The sequence below is a fragment of the Medicago sativa genome, chromosome 3, assembly GCF_051527215.1.
Source record: "Medicago sativa cultivar Bolivia chromosome 3, Bolivia_mono, whole genome shotgun sequence".
NCBI classification, from domain to species: Eukaryota; Viridiplantae; Streptophyta; class Magnoliopsida; order Fabales; family Fabaceae; genus Medicago; species Medicago sativa.
This window is the reverse complement of record NC_140751.1, coordinates 89416216-89436873: the sequence shown is the minus strand read 5'-3', so window position 1 is coordinate 89436873 and position 20658 is coordinate 89416216. Positions and strand designations below refer to the sequence as shown.

At 33.8% G+C, this 20658-nt stretch overlaps 1 protein-coding gene, 2 long non-coding RNA genes and 1 pseudogene across 8 annotated transcripts; 3 read left to right on the top strand and 1 right to left on the bottom strand.

The window, feature by feature from the left end:
* The window catches only part of LOC146941672 (putative F-box protein At5g55150), a 29624-nt pseudogene extending 23406 nt beyond the window's left edge, over positions 1 to 6218 (top strand).
* On the top strand, positions 193 to 3004 carry LOC146941673 (uncharacterized). Of its 2 annotated transcripts, XR_015032457.1 has the most exons (5): positions 193 to 545; positions 1026 to 1188; positions 1648 to 1737; positions 2056 to 2145; positions 2826 to 3004. It is a non-coding gene; the product is annotated as an uncharacterized LOC146941673 (long non-coding RNA). The 2 variants fall into 2 exon arrangements; XR_015032458.1 differs by lacking the exon at positions 1648 to 1737 and having other exon boundaries at positions 196 to 545.
* Positions 6219 to 8481: 2263 nt separating the features above from the next.
* On the bottom strand, positions 8482 to 18668 carry LOC146941670 (uncharacterized). 5 transcript variants are annotated; one of them, XM_085755491.1, is made up of 6 exons: positions 18533 to 18668; positions 15855 to 17820; positions 14681 to 15054; positions 10767 to 12277; positions 9589 to 10607; positions 8482 to 8769 (listed from the first exon to the last, which is right to left on the bottom strand). In XM_085755491.1, the coding sequence occupies exons 3-6, from the start codon at positions 15013 to 15015 to the stop codon at positions 8740 to 8742; spliced, it is 2895 nt and encodes a 964-aa protein (XP_085611617.1). In that variant the 5' UTR covers positions 15016 to 15054; positions 15855 to 17820; positions 18533 to 18668; the 3' UTR covers positions 8482 to 8739. The 5 variants fall into 5 exon arrangements, with proteins under 5 accessions (XP_085611617.1, XP_085611620.1, XP_085611618.1 ...); XM_085755494.1 differs by having other exon boundaries at positions 10767 to 12271; XM_085755492.1 differs by having other exon boundaries at positions 16832 to 17820.
* Positions 13756 to 16802, top strand: LOC146941671 (uncharacterized). Its single transcript, XR_015032465.1, has 2 exons — positions 13756 to 13897; positions 14135 to 16802. It is a non-coding gene; the product is annotated as an uncharacterized LOC146941671 (long non-coding RNA).
* Positions 18669 to 20658: the final 1990 nt, after the last annotated feature.

The following is a 20658-nucleotide window of genomic DNA, read 5'->3' as shown; positions in this document are numbered from 1 at the left end:
ATACAATTTTAGAATATGTTAGCCAACTTGTTACGTGTATAATAATCATTTTAAAAGAGGACTTTCACAATGAAGAATGTGATTAAAGGACCCTAAAAAATATGATTAAAGATAATAAAGAATAAATATCAATCTTCAAAACAAAATTATAGTTGAAAAAAATAGGAGTCTAAAAAGCAATTTAAAAAATAGGTTAATTGTAATGGTTAGGCCCAATAGATAACTTTCCATAACAAACCCTAATTTTCATTTCCCATTAACAAAACACAGAAGAAATTCTTCTCTCTCTCTCCGCCGTATCTTCTTCTTGTCTGCCCCCTCAAACCACGAAAACCTCCTTCTCTCTTCATCTGCAACTTACTCCGACCACCGTACATATAAATAAAGCCACCATTTTTATCGTCTCATTATCCTATACAAAACCCCCTTATTTATTTTGAGATCAAGGAAAGTATGAATATTGAGTCCAATTTCTCTCCGATTTTGCAGCCATCGTTAGCCTCCTCTGCAAAAATCAAAGTGAAAGACTAATATTTTCAAGAGATGTAAGATTTGTTTTTGTAGATTAATGAATCTGTTTTAGGTTTTTTTAGATCTAATACTAATGTTATTATTTTGGTAATCCTTTTCCTGGATCTTTGATAAAGAAGCTTTTATATTGCAATTTCCTTGAAGACTTCGTTTGGAGTTATTTTTTGGTTCATGCAAAAATAGATGGGTTTCTTTACCACAAAAAATTATCATTTTTATTCCAATTTTGAATTAAAAAATATAAAATGAAACTTTTGTTCAGGAAATAAGGTTTTTTTTTTTCTGGTGAATGATATTTTTCTTTTGCAAATCAATTTTTTTTTTTCCTTCTATATACGATCCCTGTTTTTTATTTTTTATTTAACAAAAGTTACAACTCTGTTTTTTCTTTTTGAAAAAAATTCTTTCTTTAATAGATTCTTTTTGGAGAGTCTCTAGAAAGTCAGAACACGAGCAACTCATCCCTCTTTCTCTATTTTTTTTTTTTTTTGTAGTTTTGACATGGAATCTTCAATGGACAGCTTACAAAAGTCTATAATTCCCATTTTCGACAAACTTGGATCTCAATCATGGAATTGTGCAGCAGATCTGGAACCTTCATCATCTACTTCTTTCACACATGCAACAAATAACAACAACAAATCAAAGGCTTTTAAGGTCAGCTTTTATATTCATATCCTTAATTATATGAAATTGATTTCTTCATCACTATTTATTTATTTGATACATGCAACAACAAAATCACATTTATTAAAGGAAAAGATAAGTTTATTGTGAGGAAACGAAATTGGTTATAAGTCAACAAAAAAAATTATGTTTTGCTGGTAAATATTGTTTTGTAAATTATTTTGTTGTTGTTTTCAAAGAACTTTTTTTTTGTTTAATTTCAATGAAATTGATTATTTACGTGATAGACAAAAAAAATAATTATGTGTAAACCTTGTTTAATATTTTTTTCTATCATTTAAATGATTTATTTATGTACACAGAAAAAACAAATTTTAAACTTATTTTAAAAAATAATAATTCATTTTAATAATTCAAAAGAGTATTTATACCCTGATTTCATGTGATTTTTGTTTGTTGAAAAATATTAATTTTATTTATATTTTACAGAAAATCGGTCACCGTTGATTGGAGAAAGGAGAGAAACTCTTAACTTTCTAGAAAATGAAGTGGAAGAACAGAATTTGAGCTTAGCAAAAGGTAAAGAGGAAAATGTTCACAAAAACTCTTATCCATTGGTTTAAATCTTTAAAACTTTGTAGTTTGTAGCATAGAACCATACCTTATCCATTGGTTTAAAACATTTTTTTTATACTGCTATTTGTTGCTATGTGTATTTCCGTTTTCTTTCTTTATTTTTTTCAATAAAAAGAAGGAAAAAGTAATAGAAAAGAAATACAAAATTTTGAAAAGAAATACAAAGTGTAGTTAGTTTTACATGATATTAAAAAAAATATGAAAATACTTTTTAGAAAACCGACTGAAAAAATAATAATATATTTTATTCATATTTTACAGAAAATCGGTCTACATGACTCAGGAGAAAGGAGAGAAACTTTTAATTCCTGCAAAATGAAGTGGAAGAACAGAATTTGAGCTTAGCAAAAGGTAAAGAGTAAAAAGTGAACAAAAGCTCTCAATCAGAGAAGTATAAGATGTTCTTGTTGAAAATGTTTTTGGATTCTATATTTCTTCTTCATTATTTTCTTAAAATAATTTAGAGAGCAATAATGATTTTCTTAATATAATTTAGAGAGAAATAATAATTTTTTTGGACAATTTGTTAAATACAGTTTGTTATATAATATATCTATATAGATCTACAAAAGTAGGTTTATAAAATTTTTGTTTGACATAATAGATATATTTAGATATAAAATAATAAAAGATTAAAACTCCTGAATAAAATAAGAACTATTTTGGACTAAAATCAAGGTAGTTTATTTCTGCATAATAATCTCTTTGAAGTTTGTCGCATAGAACCAAAACTTATCCATTGTTGTGTGTATTTTCGCTTTCTTTATTTTTTTCAATAAAGAAGGAAAAAGTAATAGAAAAGAAATACAAAATCATGAATGTTGTTTTGTATACCTTTGATGTAGAACTGTCATGATGATATGGAAAAAAAATGAAAAATACTTTTTAGCAAAGAAAACAGTTTTTGTTAAAGAAAAGTTTTTGTTATGAAGAACAATGAATGAAATGGAGTATTGAATCTTTCATAAAAGTGTGTTGAATCTTTCATAAAAGTGTGTTGCTACAAAGTCTTTTACCTTGATGTATTGCAGGTTTGCTCATTTTGTATTTGAAGCTTGAAGATAGAGTTGAAAAAATCTTCATGTGTAGAACATTTTTTGAACTTTGTTGAATGAGAGAAGATGAAAATAAGAGAATGGTGAGATAGAGTATATGAGTATTCACTTGTATATATATTCAAAATTAATTTGATTGAATTTGAATTTGAGAACTTGCCCCCAAATTTGGTTGGTAATTGTGTAGAGGACACATTAAATATTTTGATTTGAGACACACTGACACAAATCAGCTGCTGTCATTGGTAGTTGCAATTTTTTCTAGTAAAAGCAAACTATCTTATTTGCCTCTCAAACGTACTCAACCATCTTCAGTCAGCATTAAACCGGGAAAAGCATTTTGAAGTGCAATGAAACCAAACAAACATAACTTGGTACTTAGGTGTTCATTTAGTTACAAAAAGCATTATTTAGACTTCTTTTACCCCTTAATTTAGGACGTGTCAGTTGTATAGGATGACCAGTTTGGGTTTTTCCACAACATTGAATCTTCTTATATTAAGGAGGATATGATGGTAGTTAATTTTCTCTTGGATTAATAAAACGGTGATAGACTGTATTGACATGAATCCATAAAGTTTCAAAGTGATCATCTACTAATGCATAATCCTATCCTATACTATGTAATGCAAAATCCTTTACTATATTTTAGTTTGTTGGATGCTTATGCTATGCCAAACTGTGCCCATCTTATTACATGTATATTTGTGTCATGTACTCCTTATATGACATTATTTTGTTTTGGTCGATATGCAACTCTAAAAATGTGGGGTCATACATGCGGTAATGTTATTTTTCATTTAACTCAAATATTCTTTTTTTGATTTGAGACTCTATCACAACCTACAATTTGAGTATAGACTATTCACAAATTTATTTGAGAATGATAGAGACTTTGTTTACATGACTTATAATTTTAGCAAAAACGTGTATGAATTGCTATTAAATTTGAAGGGATCATTCTTTATTTTATTGATTGATTTATACATGTTTAGGGCATCTTAAATTTGTGAAAACTGGATATGAATATGAAATATTAGTGAGAAATTGTCACGTTTTTATAGCTGCACAAATAATGTGATCAATTTATTGTGGGGAAATTTATATGTATAATGAGAATTATTTTGACTTCGCTTATGTCAATATCATGGTTTGAGATATTTTATTTATTGTGAAACAATACTTAATTTTATTATTGGCACCAAACTTGGGTTAAGAAACTTACAGAGATATTTGAAACTATTGCAATATTGAGATGTTGTCGCTTAGAAATAATCTAAGTAGACATGTATATTGTTATGGCACTTGATATAAGAAAGCGATATTTGAGAGATATCATGTATTGTGGATTATCCATTGTATTATTAAAATAATACAATGATGTTTGATTTATTTATATGAGTGGATTTATTTTCCCAATGTGGGGGTTTGTCGCTTAGAATTTATCTAAGTAGACCCGATAACATATATCAAAAGGTCAGTTTAACAATATATGCGATATTGTTTAAAAGTGGATAAACCATTGTATTCAAATAATACAATGACGTTAATTAGATATGAATCCAATGAGAATAAATTTATAAGTTGATTTATCTTATTGATGAATATGTTGTCGCTTAGTAGACAACTAAGCAGACCTGTATGAATTTATTATGAAGAACAAGTTTATAATTGTTAACTTGGTAAATATGAGATTAATTGACTGAGAGACGTCTTAGTCAATATTCTTTGATGAATGAAATTTTTGTCTTCATCAATGTGTGTAAAGTACGTACTAATAAAGCCCCTGGGATGAAATAAATTTGTGAGCATCGAGGGGATTGAGACTTAAGCCAATCGAAATTGACATGTGATAGGAACCCAACCTTTGTGATTGGAGATCCCATGAAGAAGGTTCAATGTGGTAAGAACAAGTCACATGTTAGTTCTGCTAGCGCTAAATTTAATCCTAGTCTCTTTCCTATGGTGTATTTGAGTAAGTGCTAGACACTGCAATATTGAGAGGATAAGCTATAATGCTTTCAACGATTATCATATCCCTTATGGGTGGTGTATGACTTGCAGCATACACTTGATGAAATCGCCTATATGGGTGTCGAGTGGGGCCGCTTGCATGAGACCGTGGCGGGTCTCTAGAGCACTCATGAATACCAGGCACGCGCATGGCCTATTCGCGCACAACCGCGTAACAGCGAGAATTGTGGGGGTGTAGTGTGATTATAAGACCTCTAACATACAACAAGTGTCTTGGGTTCCATAGCTTGCTAAACCAATTCTTGGGTTCCATAGCTTGCTAAACCAATTCACTGTGTGTTAAGTCTTATTAGTCTAGGACGGGTTCCATAGCTTGCTATACCGTTCCGATGCATTACATCTACGATGTTTACCCAGAGAAACTCTTTTTAACTTTTTATTTTAACTTTTGAAATATGTGGGGGATTGTTGTATATTTGAGATATTTCAAAAGTTATTTATTTTCTATTTATTATAAAAATGGTTTAATTAATTTTATTGAGAAAATTAGCTTTGTTGACTTATTCATAAGAAGCTCATTTGGCAGAATATCACGTTGCCATGATTTGTGGAACTTACTTTTCAAATTACTTTGCCCTGTTTTGCTTGGTCTTGGCATCACTATAACGTGTTCCTATTTATTAGCCAATTTTAAGGCATTATTTTTCTGAACTCAACAGTTACAGTTTGCCTACAAAACAATTTTGACTCACGTACTAAATGTGTCACACGTTTTTGACTTGGTTTTGTGCATTATAAATACAAAACAATTATCTCCTTTAATAGGCTAATTAGTTAGTAGTTCAACGTTTTTCTTTTTACATAGAAACAGCCCCTCTTTACTTTTTATGTTTCAAGCTTCACATGAAAAGATTTTTATAAGTCTGATACACAACTTATGTTTTCTGATCCAAAATATTGAGTTTCTGGGTTACATCTCCTGATATTTCTAAGATAAATTTGAGCTGTTCTGTCACCTCCGCTTATGATTCATAACGGGGAAGAACTGTTGTATCCTGGGAGGATATGCGCTTATGAGGCGGATAAAATCCTCAAGGACAGTGACTATGTCACGCCTCAGGTTACGTAAGAGTGTGTTGTTTTGCAGGTTTCTTCTAATTTGATTTGTGAAGATTTTGATGGAGCTGTGTCGGCAACCAAATTCGATAAGTTCCTTTACTTTATTTCTCTTTATTAGTGGTCTTGATTATTTGTTATCATGTTTCTGTTAATTTCTTCTTATACATGATAATTCCACATCTAAATCTACAACATAGTCAACATTGCTCTTATCAACATTGGTTCACACGAATGCCACCTGCACTATGGGTTCTTCCTCCATTTCAGTGGCATTGATAGCTTAAATTGAAGTATGTTACTTTATTTTAACATGTTTTTGTCGAAGTTTATTTATTTAATTCTGCAAAAAATATTCTTTTCCCTTTTCTCATCTCAAGTTTGTTTATTCGATTACGTAAAGAAAAAACTGTTTTATTTATATCGTTTTTTGATAAATTAATCCAAGAAGTTTATTAATTATCATTCTTTATGTTAATTTACCCCTGTAATCTTAATTTAGATCAATAAATCTTATCATATTTATTCTAATGATAAGACTTATTCATCCATAGACCTTAACCAATAATGGTGGACCATTCTCTCGCAGAAATTTCATGGAAATTTGTATTGAGCATTGTATATGCGGATAGAGATTCCCTGATAGTTTGATTTTAATTAATTAAATTTCATGGAAATAACCAAAAGAATAAAAGGAGACTCTATAAATAGCCGACAGGGAAGGTAGAAACATGATGTTAGTTAGTTAAATTTTAAGTAAGATATTAAATTACTGAAAATAATTAAAGGTGTATTTGAGAAAAAAAATATTAAAAATTGTATAGTTTAAGGACATGTTTGATGTGCAGGGTAAAAGACGAGACAAGATAATTGTATCATATTTTGTCTTTGTTTATACCTAAAAATAATTATCATGTTAACTGAAATTGGGAGATAATATATTTAGGCGCACACTATTAAAGTCAAACAAGGGTCGGTTGATTCGTTTCTCGTGTCTACTAAAGGGTATGAATGTCTTCAAGACATTAGACTTGATCAAAGCTCGGTGGAGCTAGACAATGAGACATTTAACTTGTGATTCGTGTTTATAGGGTCACTAACCTAAAGAAGCAATGAGCAGGGAGGCATGTTTTGTTGGAGGTTGCACACCACTGAGTGAAAGACTGCTAGGCGAACGTGGGGAAACTTACGCACTACTCGTGCAAATAGCCAAGCAAGATTAATCTTTGTAGATTGTGTCGTTTCAGCCCATACAACTAGTGTTTGTCTATAAATACCGAACTTGTACATTTCATTGCACACACAATCAATCAAAAGTTATTTGCACATTTACCTTTTTGTCGTTATCTTTTACTTTATTCATTTTTTAGTTGAGTAGCTTAAAAATCCCAACAACAAAAAACATTGTACTTAACACTTAGGGTAGTTATCCGCAAATACGTCAATTTACTTTCTAGTTTGACAACAAATTTGACACGCACATACTACAACTTTCTGATTCCACAACTGTAATTACAGTCAAATATATATTTTGGTTGCATGTTTGGTTGGGTACTACACCTTTAAAATACATGTCTCCAAAACTTTATTCTTTATTGCAGGTATTTTAAGGATGCTAATTTCTTTTTAGAAATGGCTAATGTTAGTATGTATTTAGTTGTTAACGTTGTAGATCAAGATAGAACCATCAACCTCCTTATTACCACACCTCTTTAAATCTCCTAGACTTTTTTTTAGAGGAATCTCCTAGACTTATCGTCAAACAATTGAATGTCATGTTATTTCATTCCAATATCGTCAATCCAAAATGCATATTTGGTATGGATTTATTATAATCACAATGAGCTACGGTGTTTTTGAAAAAGCTACATTGAATGGCTTTTGTAAAATCATGGTGGCTCACCTTGATTATGCCAAATTAAATACAAAACATGCACTAAATCTACTCTATTATTCCCATAGTTGTTTTTCCTGAGAATATTCCTTTCCTAATGCTTATTTGTAACTGTTACCAAAACTCAATTGTTGGTTCCATTGTAGCACGTTATGTTCAAGTAATATACCAATTGGACAAATTTATGTATAGATCCAGAGGTAATATATTGGATTAATTAAAAAAGTAAAAATACTATCACAGATACTGCTCATGTTAAAATGCTTCAGGATATTTTATATGTTTGGGCGCAGCTTAAAACCTACAATTTCTCACATCTCAACACGTACACATAGTTTGTATGATTTTCGCCGCTACATCTTTATAACGAAAAATCAGTAAGAATACTCTTCTGCTCCAAGATTTATTCTAACAAATTCAGACTGCAAAATGTTTATGGTTATAAATACTAGATAGAAAGACTGCCACACAACCAGACTATTGACAAATGAGACTTTCCGTTTGAGGGCCACCCAAAAGCTTGAAAGAATCAGCATTCAATCCAATTTAAAAGCCTCATGAGTCGTGATCATTTGCTTTCATCCATGTCTCTGTTTCAGAAAAGAAAGAAAAAAAACGGCTGTCTACTACTATTACAATAAAAACTGATTTTGAAAAGAAAAACCCACGGCAATTGCCTAACATTTAGGTTACAAACTAATGGTACAGAATACAGATAACCAACATTTTATCCCACAACAATGAAGAAAAACTAAAGCCAAAAAAGAAAGCTCTTAAACGTGCGCAAGAGATGCAAAGAAAAGGAACAAGATACGCAAACAAAGGGCAAAACAAATCCAGAGGTAATAGGAAGAGTACACATTGAAGCGAATAAACAGCCTTGGCGGCCAAATTTCTATAATTGCACTAACCCTTCTGAACCTTTTCCACATATGCCTGCAACAAAAAAGAGGAGAGTTATTATAGGAAATGATGGAAAGGAAACAAGTAACAATAGTCATAGCTGCACACCAATCAAACGGTGACCAATGTCCCAAACGTAAATGTAGATTCAGAAGCTATCATAAATCTCTAACGGCTAAATACAGCTCAGACATTTGAAATATATAAATCTACACCTTAGCAACAATTACAGTAAAACATAGAGCTCAGAATTAAGATCAATTAGTTGAAAATGAAAAGTTAAAGTTCAAATTAAATTTGTTCTTAATAGAGAAAATAAAGTGCCGTGAGATTTAGTTGAATTGGAAAAATAACTAGACTGGATGAAAATTAAGAGATTGTGTAAATTTATTAGCAAACAGCAGCAGCAAAGCCTTTTCCCTGTATGCTAGATGCATGGATCAAACGCCATATTGTAATAATTGGACCATCCTCTATTTGGTGTACCCACATTAATACTTCTACAACTACAAGTCTTTTTCACACATGTTAGATTATCTAAACTGGACCATCAAGGGTTCGATTGAAAAAAGATCATCAAACTAAGCGAAAACTACTTCTATTGTTTTCAGGAAGTGTGACGGTTGAATTGATCTACATATATAAATCTTGGGCAAGCACATTTCTCTGCTCAATTTTTATCCCATTTTTCAGCAAGTGCCCAATCCCATAACATCAAGATTATGCTTTAAAAAAATTCAATGATTTCCGGAGTTTCATCTAAATTCACTTTTATATTTCAAAAGAAAAAGTAGAAGATGACTTGGAATTCTTCAAAAACAAAATGGCAATAAGTTAAGACCACTGACTGACCTGTACAAGTTTGTTAAGCTTTGGTTTTGAAAATGACAAATATTGGTCAATTTTTTCTTGTGTCTGCGGAATATTGGCCTCCTGGATGGTACCCGTTACTTTATCAACAACTTTCTTCACAATCGTTTTATAATCTTCTTTAGTGATTTTACCTTCTTTCCAAGTTGGTTTCAGAAGCTCCTTAACAAACTCAGCCAATGCAAATTTAAATGCACGTGATCCTTTCATTTCCTTTGTTTGCTTGGCATCATCAGGTCCAGCATTTTGGACCATGTTTTGAGGACCATTCTCTTTGGTACTTTTATGACCATCTTGAGAATTTTTCCTTTCCTTAGCTACCTCTTCATTGTTATCCTTATTGACCACCGTGTTTTGACCAGGCTGCAAATGGATTAGATTATCACTCTTGACATGTTCTGAGGAGGCACCCTTAATTGAATTACCCAAGTTTTCTCTTCCTGGGTTAGACAACTGCGACAGAATTTCTACTTCGGCAATAGTTTTACTTGGAGGAATGGCTGGGGGTACGCCACTTGCATCAGCATTCTTTTGCTCAATACTATCATTCATTGGATCATACTGTTTTGGGAGTTCAACGGCAGGATCTGGCTTGATGCATGTGATTGAAACAGGCATTGCAGGCACTTGAATTTTTGCTTGGGAAGGACTGTCCTTCAATTCATGAGAATTTAAAGCAGCATATAGCTGCGGCAGCTGCTGACCTGCTCCAAGGATATGAGCCAGAGAGGCTGAGAGATTCGTGAGTTGAGCAAGCTGTTCATTGCTTACTGCGTTTTGAACTGGAGGATTTATTGAACTAACTTGTGATAAGCCTGAATCCATAATACTTGGTTCTCCGGTGTACTTTTGCTCAGTAGATACTTCCTGGCTGTGTATAGCATCAACAATGCCTTCTCTTGAAGAAAGAATGGGAACATCCACTTGACTTTGTCCAACTGCATGGCAGCTGGAAGTATGCAAAGGATTTACATTCTCTGTATTCTGATTGATGTTTTGTCCTAGAAAAACACCAGTAGAAAGTATTAGGTCTGTGAGAGAATCTGCAGCTCTATTTCACATTTATCATCGCATTTCAATGAAAAAACATTATACTTGTTAAATTTTGTGTTAAATTTACAAGGGCTGCACAGTTACAGGAAGATCAAGCACGTGTTTACCTGGAGCAAGTTGTATTCTGTTGTGTTCAGAGATGGCTAGATATGTACCACCCTGGCTTACATCATGTTCCTTCTGTTTATGTTCTTCCATATGGCTGGAAGACCCCATCCTATAATTCCAATCAGGAGACATTTCTGCATCACCCGGCCAAATGTCCGTTGTACCTATTGACTGGGAACCATGCATGTTGGCACCAGTATTTTCTGCTATCCAAAGATCAGATTCCTTCTTATCACTCAAAATTGGTGGTTTAGCATGCAGCCCGCTCTTATCTAAACCATGCCCCCATCCATCCGTTATAGGCAAATCAGTAAATTCTGGCTCTGTGGTACCTACATTTCCACTTTTATTCTCGATCAGCTTTGTTGTATCAGAGCCAGAAACTGTATCATTCTGCTTTGGACTGTCCTCGACTCTATCTGGATCAGCCATGTCACTATCTGAACCCCACCTATCATCTCTTAGCCTTTTATTTGGACTAATGGAGTCACTCAATTTTCGTCTATCCAACATTTGATGATCTCTACTTGGATTTCTTGTCCATCTATCATCCCTTAATCTTCTAATAGGGCTCCTACATGCTTGCGTATCGTGAGAAAACCTACAATGTTTACCATTTCGACAATTTCCACTAGCAAAAAATTTGCAAGGAGCATCAATAGTGCGGTTAGGCACATGCCGGCCACCACCCTGCTGAAAAGAATTATCTCTGTGCCTTCTGCCAACTTCTCTTTCTCTAGTGAATTCATCCATAAAAACTTTGCCATATTCGTCATTAGATCTACCGCCCTTAAAAGAATAGTCCCTGCTCTCGTGGGTAGTAGGATATCTGGTAGCTCCATCTTCCCTTTCACTAGTGAATTCATTAGATCTACCACTCTTTGGAGAATGGTCCCTGCTCTCATAGGTAGCAGAATATCTGGGACCTCCATTTTCCCTTTCTCTAGTGAATTCATTAGATCTACCACTCTTAAGAGAATGGTCCCTGCTCTCATGGGTAGCAGGATATCTGCGAGCTCCATCTTCCCTTTCTCTAATGAATTCATTAGATCTACCACTCTTAAGAGAATGGTCCCTGCTCTCATGGTTAGCAGGATATCTGAGAGCTTCATCTTCCCTTTCTCTAGTGAACTCATCCATAGAAACTTTACCATATCCATCAGAATCGTAATCATGCACAAACTTGCAAGATGCTCCCATTCTACAGCTGCCTTTTGCAAAATTTATACAAGCTTCATTAGATCTACCACTCTTAAGAGAATGGTCAACACTCTCATGGGTAGCAGAGTATCTGGGAGCTCCATCTTCCCTGTGCCTACCTTCCCAACTATTCTCACGATTTTGGTTATCATGATGCAGAAAATTGCAATGACTACCTCTTCTACATTTTCCAACAGCAAAATCTCTGCACGGTCGTGTTGATCCTCCAACCCTCGTCCTTTTTCTACCATCAACTCCTGAATCCCACCTGAAACCACGAGGAGGGCTCCGACTCCGGCTCAGACTGTTCCTGACAATGATCAAAATCCAAGTAAAGACAGATAATTAAAACAAAAAAATAACTGCATCAAGAAATATTACAACAACAGCCATAATATTATCATCAATATATTTAACAGTGGAAATAATGACATAACTTGAAAACAATGAATACCACGGCAAAAATATAAACTAGCTCGAGGATGTACTCAACTAAAACAAATACTCATTAAGAAAAAGCTCTTCAACACAAATATAGACATGGGATGCATCCTACAAATAAAGAAGCAGAACATGGCATAATAGATAAAAGATAAATTGTATCTTTAAAACTGCACCTTCTGAGCTCTACTCCAGAAGATAAAACTGTTGTTTTAGTTGAAGACATAACTGTTAGACTACTAGGTTTGAGGTTATTGGGCCCATAAGTCCGTTTGAGTATAGTGTATATATTTCCTTGTAATCTCATTCTTTTACTAAGATATACAATTTCTACAATTCCTACATAGTGAATTTGAACATAAGATCACTATGATGTCCAGATCAAATAGATGTCATGTGACTATCACATAATCTTTCATGAAGTATCCAATGGCTGTGATTGCATGCATCAGGTGTTCGTAATAAAGAAAAGTAACTGAAAAAATGTCCAAGACATGTTTAAAATGTCTTTAAACGAATAAAGTATTAATATTTGGTAGTAACTTAATTTTCCATTAGATCCCAACAATACTACCGAGAGTGCACAGCTCCTCCAGTAAAGTGCAAGTTCTTTAGAAGAAAGAAAGAAAAAAAAAAAGGTGTATCTTTTTGGTCTTTCTGAACATTACTATATTATAAGAGATTTACTTTTCCCACCCTATGCCTTTCCTCGCGCGCCCTATTTTTTTCCATTTTTACCCCTGGCCCGGATTTCGTTTTCCGGATTGCATTGTTAGAATTTTGCAGATGTGTCCGGATTTTAAAATCCGGAATGGTTTTCTTCCAGAACTTTTACAATTTTAAGCTTTGAAATTCGTAAAATAAAATGCAAATAAAGAAAAAAAACAGAAATAAAAAGACACAAACATAAAAACAACTCATTTTATTAATATATGAACAATACATTACAATAATTTTCAAGCTTTTTAAGCTTATTACATAAGATCCTAATTCTATTTCTAATCTCCTAAGAGCCTAACCACTGCTATGTGATAGGACATAGCAGTAGTTTCCCTATTGGAGGGCAACCGGAGGAGGAGGGAAGAGGAGAGCGGGAAGAAGAGAACAATGCCCCTGAGGGAGGTAAGGGGTGCTCAAACTTACGCCCAGACAGACCAATCTAAGAACCACACTGACCCACATGACCCCCAGATGAACCGCACTTCTTTGCAGCGCGGATCCATCCTCATTGACCGTTCATACAAACCCTTAAAATTTTCAACAAGGCCCTTATCTATGAAAGGCCAACGATGGAAAACCATGGTTGTAGAAGGAAGAAGAGGAGGAGAGGGTGGGAGAGGATGGTGTGAGAAATGGTGGGGTTTGGAAGGCTATTTATAGGGAGGGTGGGTTAAAAACGGTTGGGAGGTCATAAATGTAGTCAAAAAACGTGTTTTACGGTGGGGTTGGGTCAAAAACGGTTGGGAGGTCATAAATGTAGTCAAAAAACGTGGTAAAACACGTTTTTTGACTTTGACCACCGACAAAAACATGTGGTGCAAACCACCGGCCACGACACTGATGCAGTCCGGAAAATATAATCTGGAATGTACCTTTGTTTTCCGGAATATATTTTCCGGATTATTACGATAATGGTGAACGAGGGAAAAGATGGCACTTCTTGTAGGGTTAAGGACGTTCCGGATTGTATAATCCGGAAAGCTTCAGCATTGGATTCTTTTGAAAGAGAGCCATTAATGTAGGTTTGGACGGTTACGACCACTAACGTTTTCATTGACAGTACTAATGACCTAGGACTTGTTTTAGGCTATAAATAGGCTTCCATCTTCAACAAATACCTTCATTCTTCACTTCACCACTTTTCTTCCATTTTCTTCAAATGTTTTTAGTTTTTTAGGGGTGTCCGTGGTGTCATGGTCATTGTTGACCGTTCATATGAACCCTGCAATTGCATTGCAGCTTGTGTGGGGTTCATATAACGGTCAACAGAGACCCTTGACATCAAAGAAAGACACAAAAAAGCACATAACATCTAGTCCGGATTTCGTTTTCCGGATATCACTAACAATCTGCTCCGGACCGGGGGTATATTTGTAAATTTTGCGGGGGTCGCGAGAAGGCATCAGGGTGGGAAAAGTAAATCTCATATTATAATATACACAATAAAGTTTGTCTAGAGTCATGCTCCCACAACAAACCATCAGTATAATATGAAGAAAAAATTATCAAGTTTCCATCAATATCAATATTCAGAAAATAAAACCAGACTGACCTGCTCCAGTCATTTTTAGGGGACTGACTGTGTCTCATGTTCCTGCTGTAACTTCCATCAGTGTCCCATTCTCTTCTTGAATTAAAAACTCTATGGTCTTTATTCATAGCATCGTCCTCATTTGAACCTCTGCCTCCATAATAAGATTCCTTTGATGAAAACCCCGTAACAGGTCTTAATTTATCATTTCCTTCCAAATAAGCCCATTCTGAACTATTGCTACCAGCAACATCTGCAGAGGACCGTCCAGACCGCATTTGCTTGCTACCAGGTGAGAATTTATGCTCATCACTCAAATCCCACTTTGAAGAGTGCTTTCTGCCAGCTCCACTCATGTCAACAATAGAGCTTCTCTTTGAATAATGCAGTGTGCTCTGAATTAACAACAACAAATTATAAATCACAAGAAACCTGAAATCTATCCTCATTCTTCAACTAATGTTTGTACATGAGACTATAAGATACAAGAAAAACTAGGAAAGAATACACAAGAAGCATCAATAAAAGAAGAAAAAAAACAAGCAGCAAAGAAAAACATCTATCCCATAGAGAACCAATTCGCTGCAAGTTCTATACACTTCATAGGGATATAACGGAATGAGGAAAAAAATATTAAGTTGTTTTTTCAAGTTCTATGCTAGAATCAATCCAATTTCACAGAGTACAGCAGACAGATTGGATGAATTCGCATAAGGAACAACCAACAGGATTTTCAACTAGCACCAAAAACAGAAGTGTGTCTGTTCTATAGATCACGCAGGTCAAACGTGCTAGAAAGATAAGAAAAGGGGTAAAATATAAATTTTATTAAGGGAATAAATCAACACGCGATTTCTAACTTAAAAGGCACATTTTATCCAACCAATTTTTGTATTTACGATTTCATCAAAATCAGGTGTTGTTTTGACGCAGACACAATGCCAATAGTACAAACAATACGGATTGCATTTTGAATAATTACAAAACGTTGTAATGATTTCATGCTAAAAATCCGGATGGATTTTACAAATTTTGTCTGCACTATAATCTTAATATCTTTTGGCTAAAAACTATTAATGAGCAACTGGGCATTGATCATAAATATTTATGTTCCTTGAGTTTCAGTTCTACTATGCAATAGAATTGAAATTAATTTTCAACCCTTTCATTATCCAAAATGAGGAAAAAATCCAACCTTTCATTTACCCTCCCTGCTTTCCATGTTCCATTTTCCACCTTCAAGTAAGGTCTGAGATAAAATTCAAAATTGGGAGGTGGAAGATTTCATTCAAAGCAAACAAGAGTGAAAACTAGAACCATAAGAGTCAAACCAGATTTATAAAGAGTCGCCCAAAGATTCTTCCAATACCACGATAAGATTAGTCAATAAGGAGGACAGGGCGCATCAGGGCATATTACACAATAATAAAAATCAAAAAATACAAGGCCTCATAGTAAAAGATTTGGTCATTGTTATCATAATAAAAAATAAAACTATATGACAGACCGCAGACACAAATATCAAAATTAGGCCCAAAACACTTTTGCAAGTTTATTCCCGCGGATAAGTGGGGATTAATTCCTATTGCAGGAAAATCAGTTCTAATTTATAAATAAGGTATAAAGAAAATAGATTTGTGGGGATTTTCCAAACATGACGGTTAGTCTGGGGAGGAGGAGTTTCTTTCGCCTTTTCCGCTGAGTTTGGGACCGGATATTGAGCTTTGATCTTACTTTATTTTATTTTTAATTAATTTTCTCCGTAGTCAACAGTGATTCAATCTCCAAGATTTTTCCTATAAAATACAAATATATTAATCATAACGAAACTGCCCATTTACTTAGATATGTTAAGAGGAGGGAGAAGGGAGTACTGCCTTCAACATTGCAGCAGAACAAATCCACCTTCCACAGGAAATGGAGGCTGGACTTTAGCCAAGGAGGCAAAAACAAATAAAAAACATAGCATAGCTATGCATGACCTCGAATAACATAACCTAGAGTGAAGCTTTATATTTCCATGCCACATTTTTTCGTAATCTTTGTTCCATGGAATACGTGGGACGGTCTCTGCAGTACCAAGTTATCCTTTTTTCTCCATGTCCTCGAGCCAATTAAATCTCATCTGAGGTAAAAAAAAAAACCTTGAAATCAACTTCCAAAGAGCCTCACCAATACCAATGGGAGAATTCGAGTATGAATAATTCACTGATGACACCAGATTAACATGGAAAGAGGATCTAAATAGCACAGCAATGGCAGTTGTTTGAGAGACAAAGAGTAGAGGTTGAATGGGTATCCTATAAATTGACTCATGAGAAGATAGTTTTGTGAGGTTGAATTGGGATAACAAGCTTTCACCATAATACCAAACACCTCTGATACTGTTCACTGCTCACAATCATATTTTCCTTATATGATACATCAAACTCAATCTAAGCATTTCTTAATGAATGCAAAAACCTACTAAATACATAAACCTTTAGCAATGCCACTGGCTTGCAAGTCTCAAGTCACATGGAGACTCTTCCTGGTCACACGCTACTGGTTGCTGTATTAATAATGAGGCATATGCCAGGGCAGCAAAACTGATGTCAAGTTTATTTGAGCAAGAAGATAACGAAGATGCTTTTCATCTTCAGTCAGGCAAATACACAAGTCTAGTTCTTCCAAAGCCTATGTATATTCTTCAAACACCGAAAGATCTATATTTGTGATGTGATGGCATTTGTACAGCATTTTTAAAACATCTAGGATTCGATGCATCTCTTTCGATTTTCAAAACACTCAAAAATTGACCACTTAAATTCAGATCAAAGCTGCAATGTTTGTTGCATTAATTTTCTCCAATTCTTTTCTTTGATGCACAGAGGGCACTAATGAGTCAGGTAAAACTTAATATATAAGGTGACACGTCATTTTCCGTCATTGAACTAGCTGGTGGTTTATTCAAATTGGAATATATTGAATGATTCCCCCATCCAAAACTATTGGAAAATATTGAAGGATCCTCCCTTCCAAAACTATCCAATATCAAATTGATTAATGAGTTAAATATCCAAAATTGCTCTTGTGGAAGGATCAAGTGTCGTTTGAAACTTTTACATCAGCTACTTGTTTTGAGCTTGGTAACACCTCCACGCATTGATCACATGAAATTACTGCAGAAAAATTGTATCTCATATTAGCACTTGGAATAACGTACTCTTACTGAGATACAAAGAACTAAAGCACATAGGAAGGAGACCACCGACCCAACTACGGAACTACCTAATGACTAATGTCTTGGCAGGCATCTGGGTAATGCAGCCAGTTTTCATGGATCAAAAGCCTAAAGAATGTGGGTTCAAAAATAATGATGATGATAATAATAAAGTCTACAGATTTAATGGTTAATGGTACTGTCAACAAGTAGAAGTTACCAAATAAGTTTCGTTTCATCGATATAAATTGAATAATTAGGGGGAATTGCGGCATACAAGACAGTGATTTCACTCGATAATAAGTTACAATAGAAAATTGTTGTTATTGTTAGTCTAAAAGAAAGCACAGCTACCGCGATGAGAAGAAGAGAAGTTTCTTTGAATTTGTGAATGGATCCTCATTCTCGTGTCTCCAATGTTCCCTTCTAGTATTGGCGAATACGGTGCGCATTAATCTTCCGCATAAACGATATTGATAAGACTAAGAATTCATACACGAGCAATATATATTCGAATATCATCACAGCACATTGAAATTCAAGCACATACGCATCAAAACCAATTAACGATAAACTAAAGTAAATTAGGGTTTCAAAACAAGGTGAAGTTGAAATTAAGGGAGATAAAGTAAACCCTAGATAAGATATAGTAAGGTTGAGAGAAGACTTACAAGTGAGTGATGATGAACGGTGCGTGGAGATAGAAACCCTAGATGTCGGCGGGGAGTTTTGACATGTCGAAGCTGCTTAGAGAGAGAGATTCGTCAACAAAACAAAGATCTACGATGGATTTGCCTTTTCTTCTTTGCTCTCTGTGTTATAACAATTGCGTGTTTTATTATTTTTTCGATTTTAAAACCTTAATCGCACGGCCGAATGTGTTACTATGAGACTGAGAGGGCAACAGATTTAAGCACACTCAAAAATCAAAAATATTAAAAATTAATTAATTAATTATTGTTTTTTAGGAGATTTCAAATAATTGACTGGTCTCTCAAAAAAAAAAATTGACGGGATATTAAAAATTAATTAATTAATTATTGTTTTTTAGGAGATTTCAAATAATTGACTGGTCTCTCAAAAAAAAAATTGACGGGACATTGTATAATATATACAGAGATTAGAGTTCGAATCTCGGCCAGTCCATTTATTTTTTATAAAAAAATGTATTTCTGATCACTAAATTACTTAATTTTTTTTGAGAGGACTAAATTACTTAATCAAAAAATAATAATTGACTTGTGTGTATATTTTTTATATGCGCTCTTCCGACCCCTTCTAGCCCCTTTACAATTTTCGTTTTGCACCTGAACGTAATTGAGAGATATGAATTAATTGGGTGGATTTCATAAATTATACTAGACCATCGACCCGTGCGAAGGTAATATTTGACAGTAATATGTAACAAAATAGTTTATTTGAATGTCATAATTGTTCTAATTAAATTCATAATATTAATTATTATAGACATTGGTATTGTACCATATCATATTATGTCCATGACATCGACCTTGATATTGTAACATGACATCGACCCGACACAGATTTTGATCTTTTAATTGGAATAAGAGATAGGGTTAATATAGTAAAATTAAGCAGAGAAATTAGGGTAAATTTAGGGTAAAATATTGCTTACGGGTTAACTTTAAGTAATAAAAGATAAGAGATTTCAATCGGTTCAATTTATACGACAAAACATTGAATTATTTTGCCAGTTACGGTTTTTTGAGTTTTCAAGAATGCAAAACATTTTCTTTGCTACTCACTTTCACTTCTCTTAAATCTTGATTCCAACAAGATATATACGTCATTTTTCGGATTTGTTGCTAGATTCCTCTGCAACACAACATGTGTTCACATCTGTCAATTTTATTTTTTAAATTGTAAGGTTGTTTATGTTGTTGATGAAATATATATTATAGGGTTTGTTAAATTTTAGGAATTGTTAATGGTATATGAATGATTCGTTGGATAATCGTTTTTTTTTGTCTTTGAATGTGTAACGAGTAAGTATAATAGTCCGTTAATGTATCAAAATTCTAAAATAGTATTTGATTGTGCATTTCTTATTCTTTTTGGTATATTTTTAAATAATTACATGAACATTCTTATTTGATTTGTCGTTAATTTTTTTAGGAACCTGACAAAGCCCTTAGGTACATCAGCAATGGTAAAAGAATAACGGACCTTCTTAAAAAAAAAAAAAATATCATTTAGTTTTGGGATGCAGTTGAGGCATCTAGCCTTTACCCATTACAAAGATAAATTAAGGTCAGCTATACATCGGCCTCTTGACCGCATACTTAAAGGCGAAATAACCATCACGTTTAATAATCAATTTTAAATTCAAATGACATTGATTATAATATTTTATTATATTAATTAAACTAATTTTAATTTTAATGGCAATTTTATGAATTATTCATTTTCATAAAGGAGCATGTCGTGAGGTTCGCATAGAGGAGGAACATGGACAACATGTTGTGGATCCTTTGTTGGTAATTCAGAGGCTCAAAGATCCTGCAATACTTGCCCCCGAAGAAGGTGTTGAATATGCATACACTCCAATATACTTTAGGATGGAAGAACTTTTTATTTTATAGAGACCACTTTTGCCACTCAATAACAATTAGTGAGGCGTACGCAAAGGAGTTATCTTCGTTTACAATATAAACTTGAAGATTACCTTCTTTTACAAGAAAATCATCATTAAATGTAACCTCATGAAATCGAGTTGGTTTGGTTTTCCATTCTTCAATTTCTTAGCACTTGTACAAGCACATGATGTAACACCCCG

Coding starts and splice junctions, on each gene's coding strand:
- LOC146941670 (XM_085755491.1), bottom strand. CDS start 15,015: ATGAGTGGAGCTGGCAGAAAGCACTCTTCAAAGTGGGATTTGAGTGAT. Junction 12,278..14,680: donor CCTAAAAATGACTGGAGCAG/GTCAGTCTGGTT, acceptor GATCATTGTCAG/GAACAGTCTGAGCCGGAGTC. Junction 8,770..9,588: donor AGCTTAACAAACTTGTACAG/GTCAGTCAGTGG, acceptor TTTTTGTTGCAG/GCATATGTGGAAAAGGTTCA.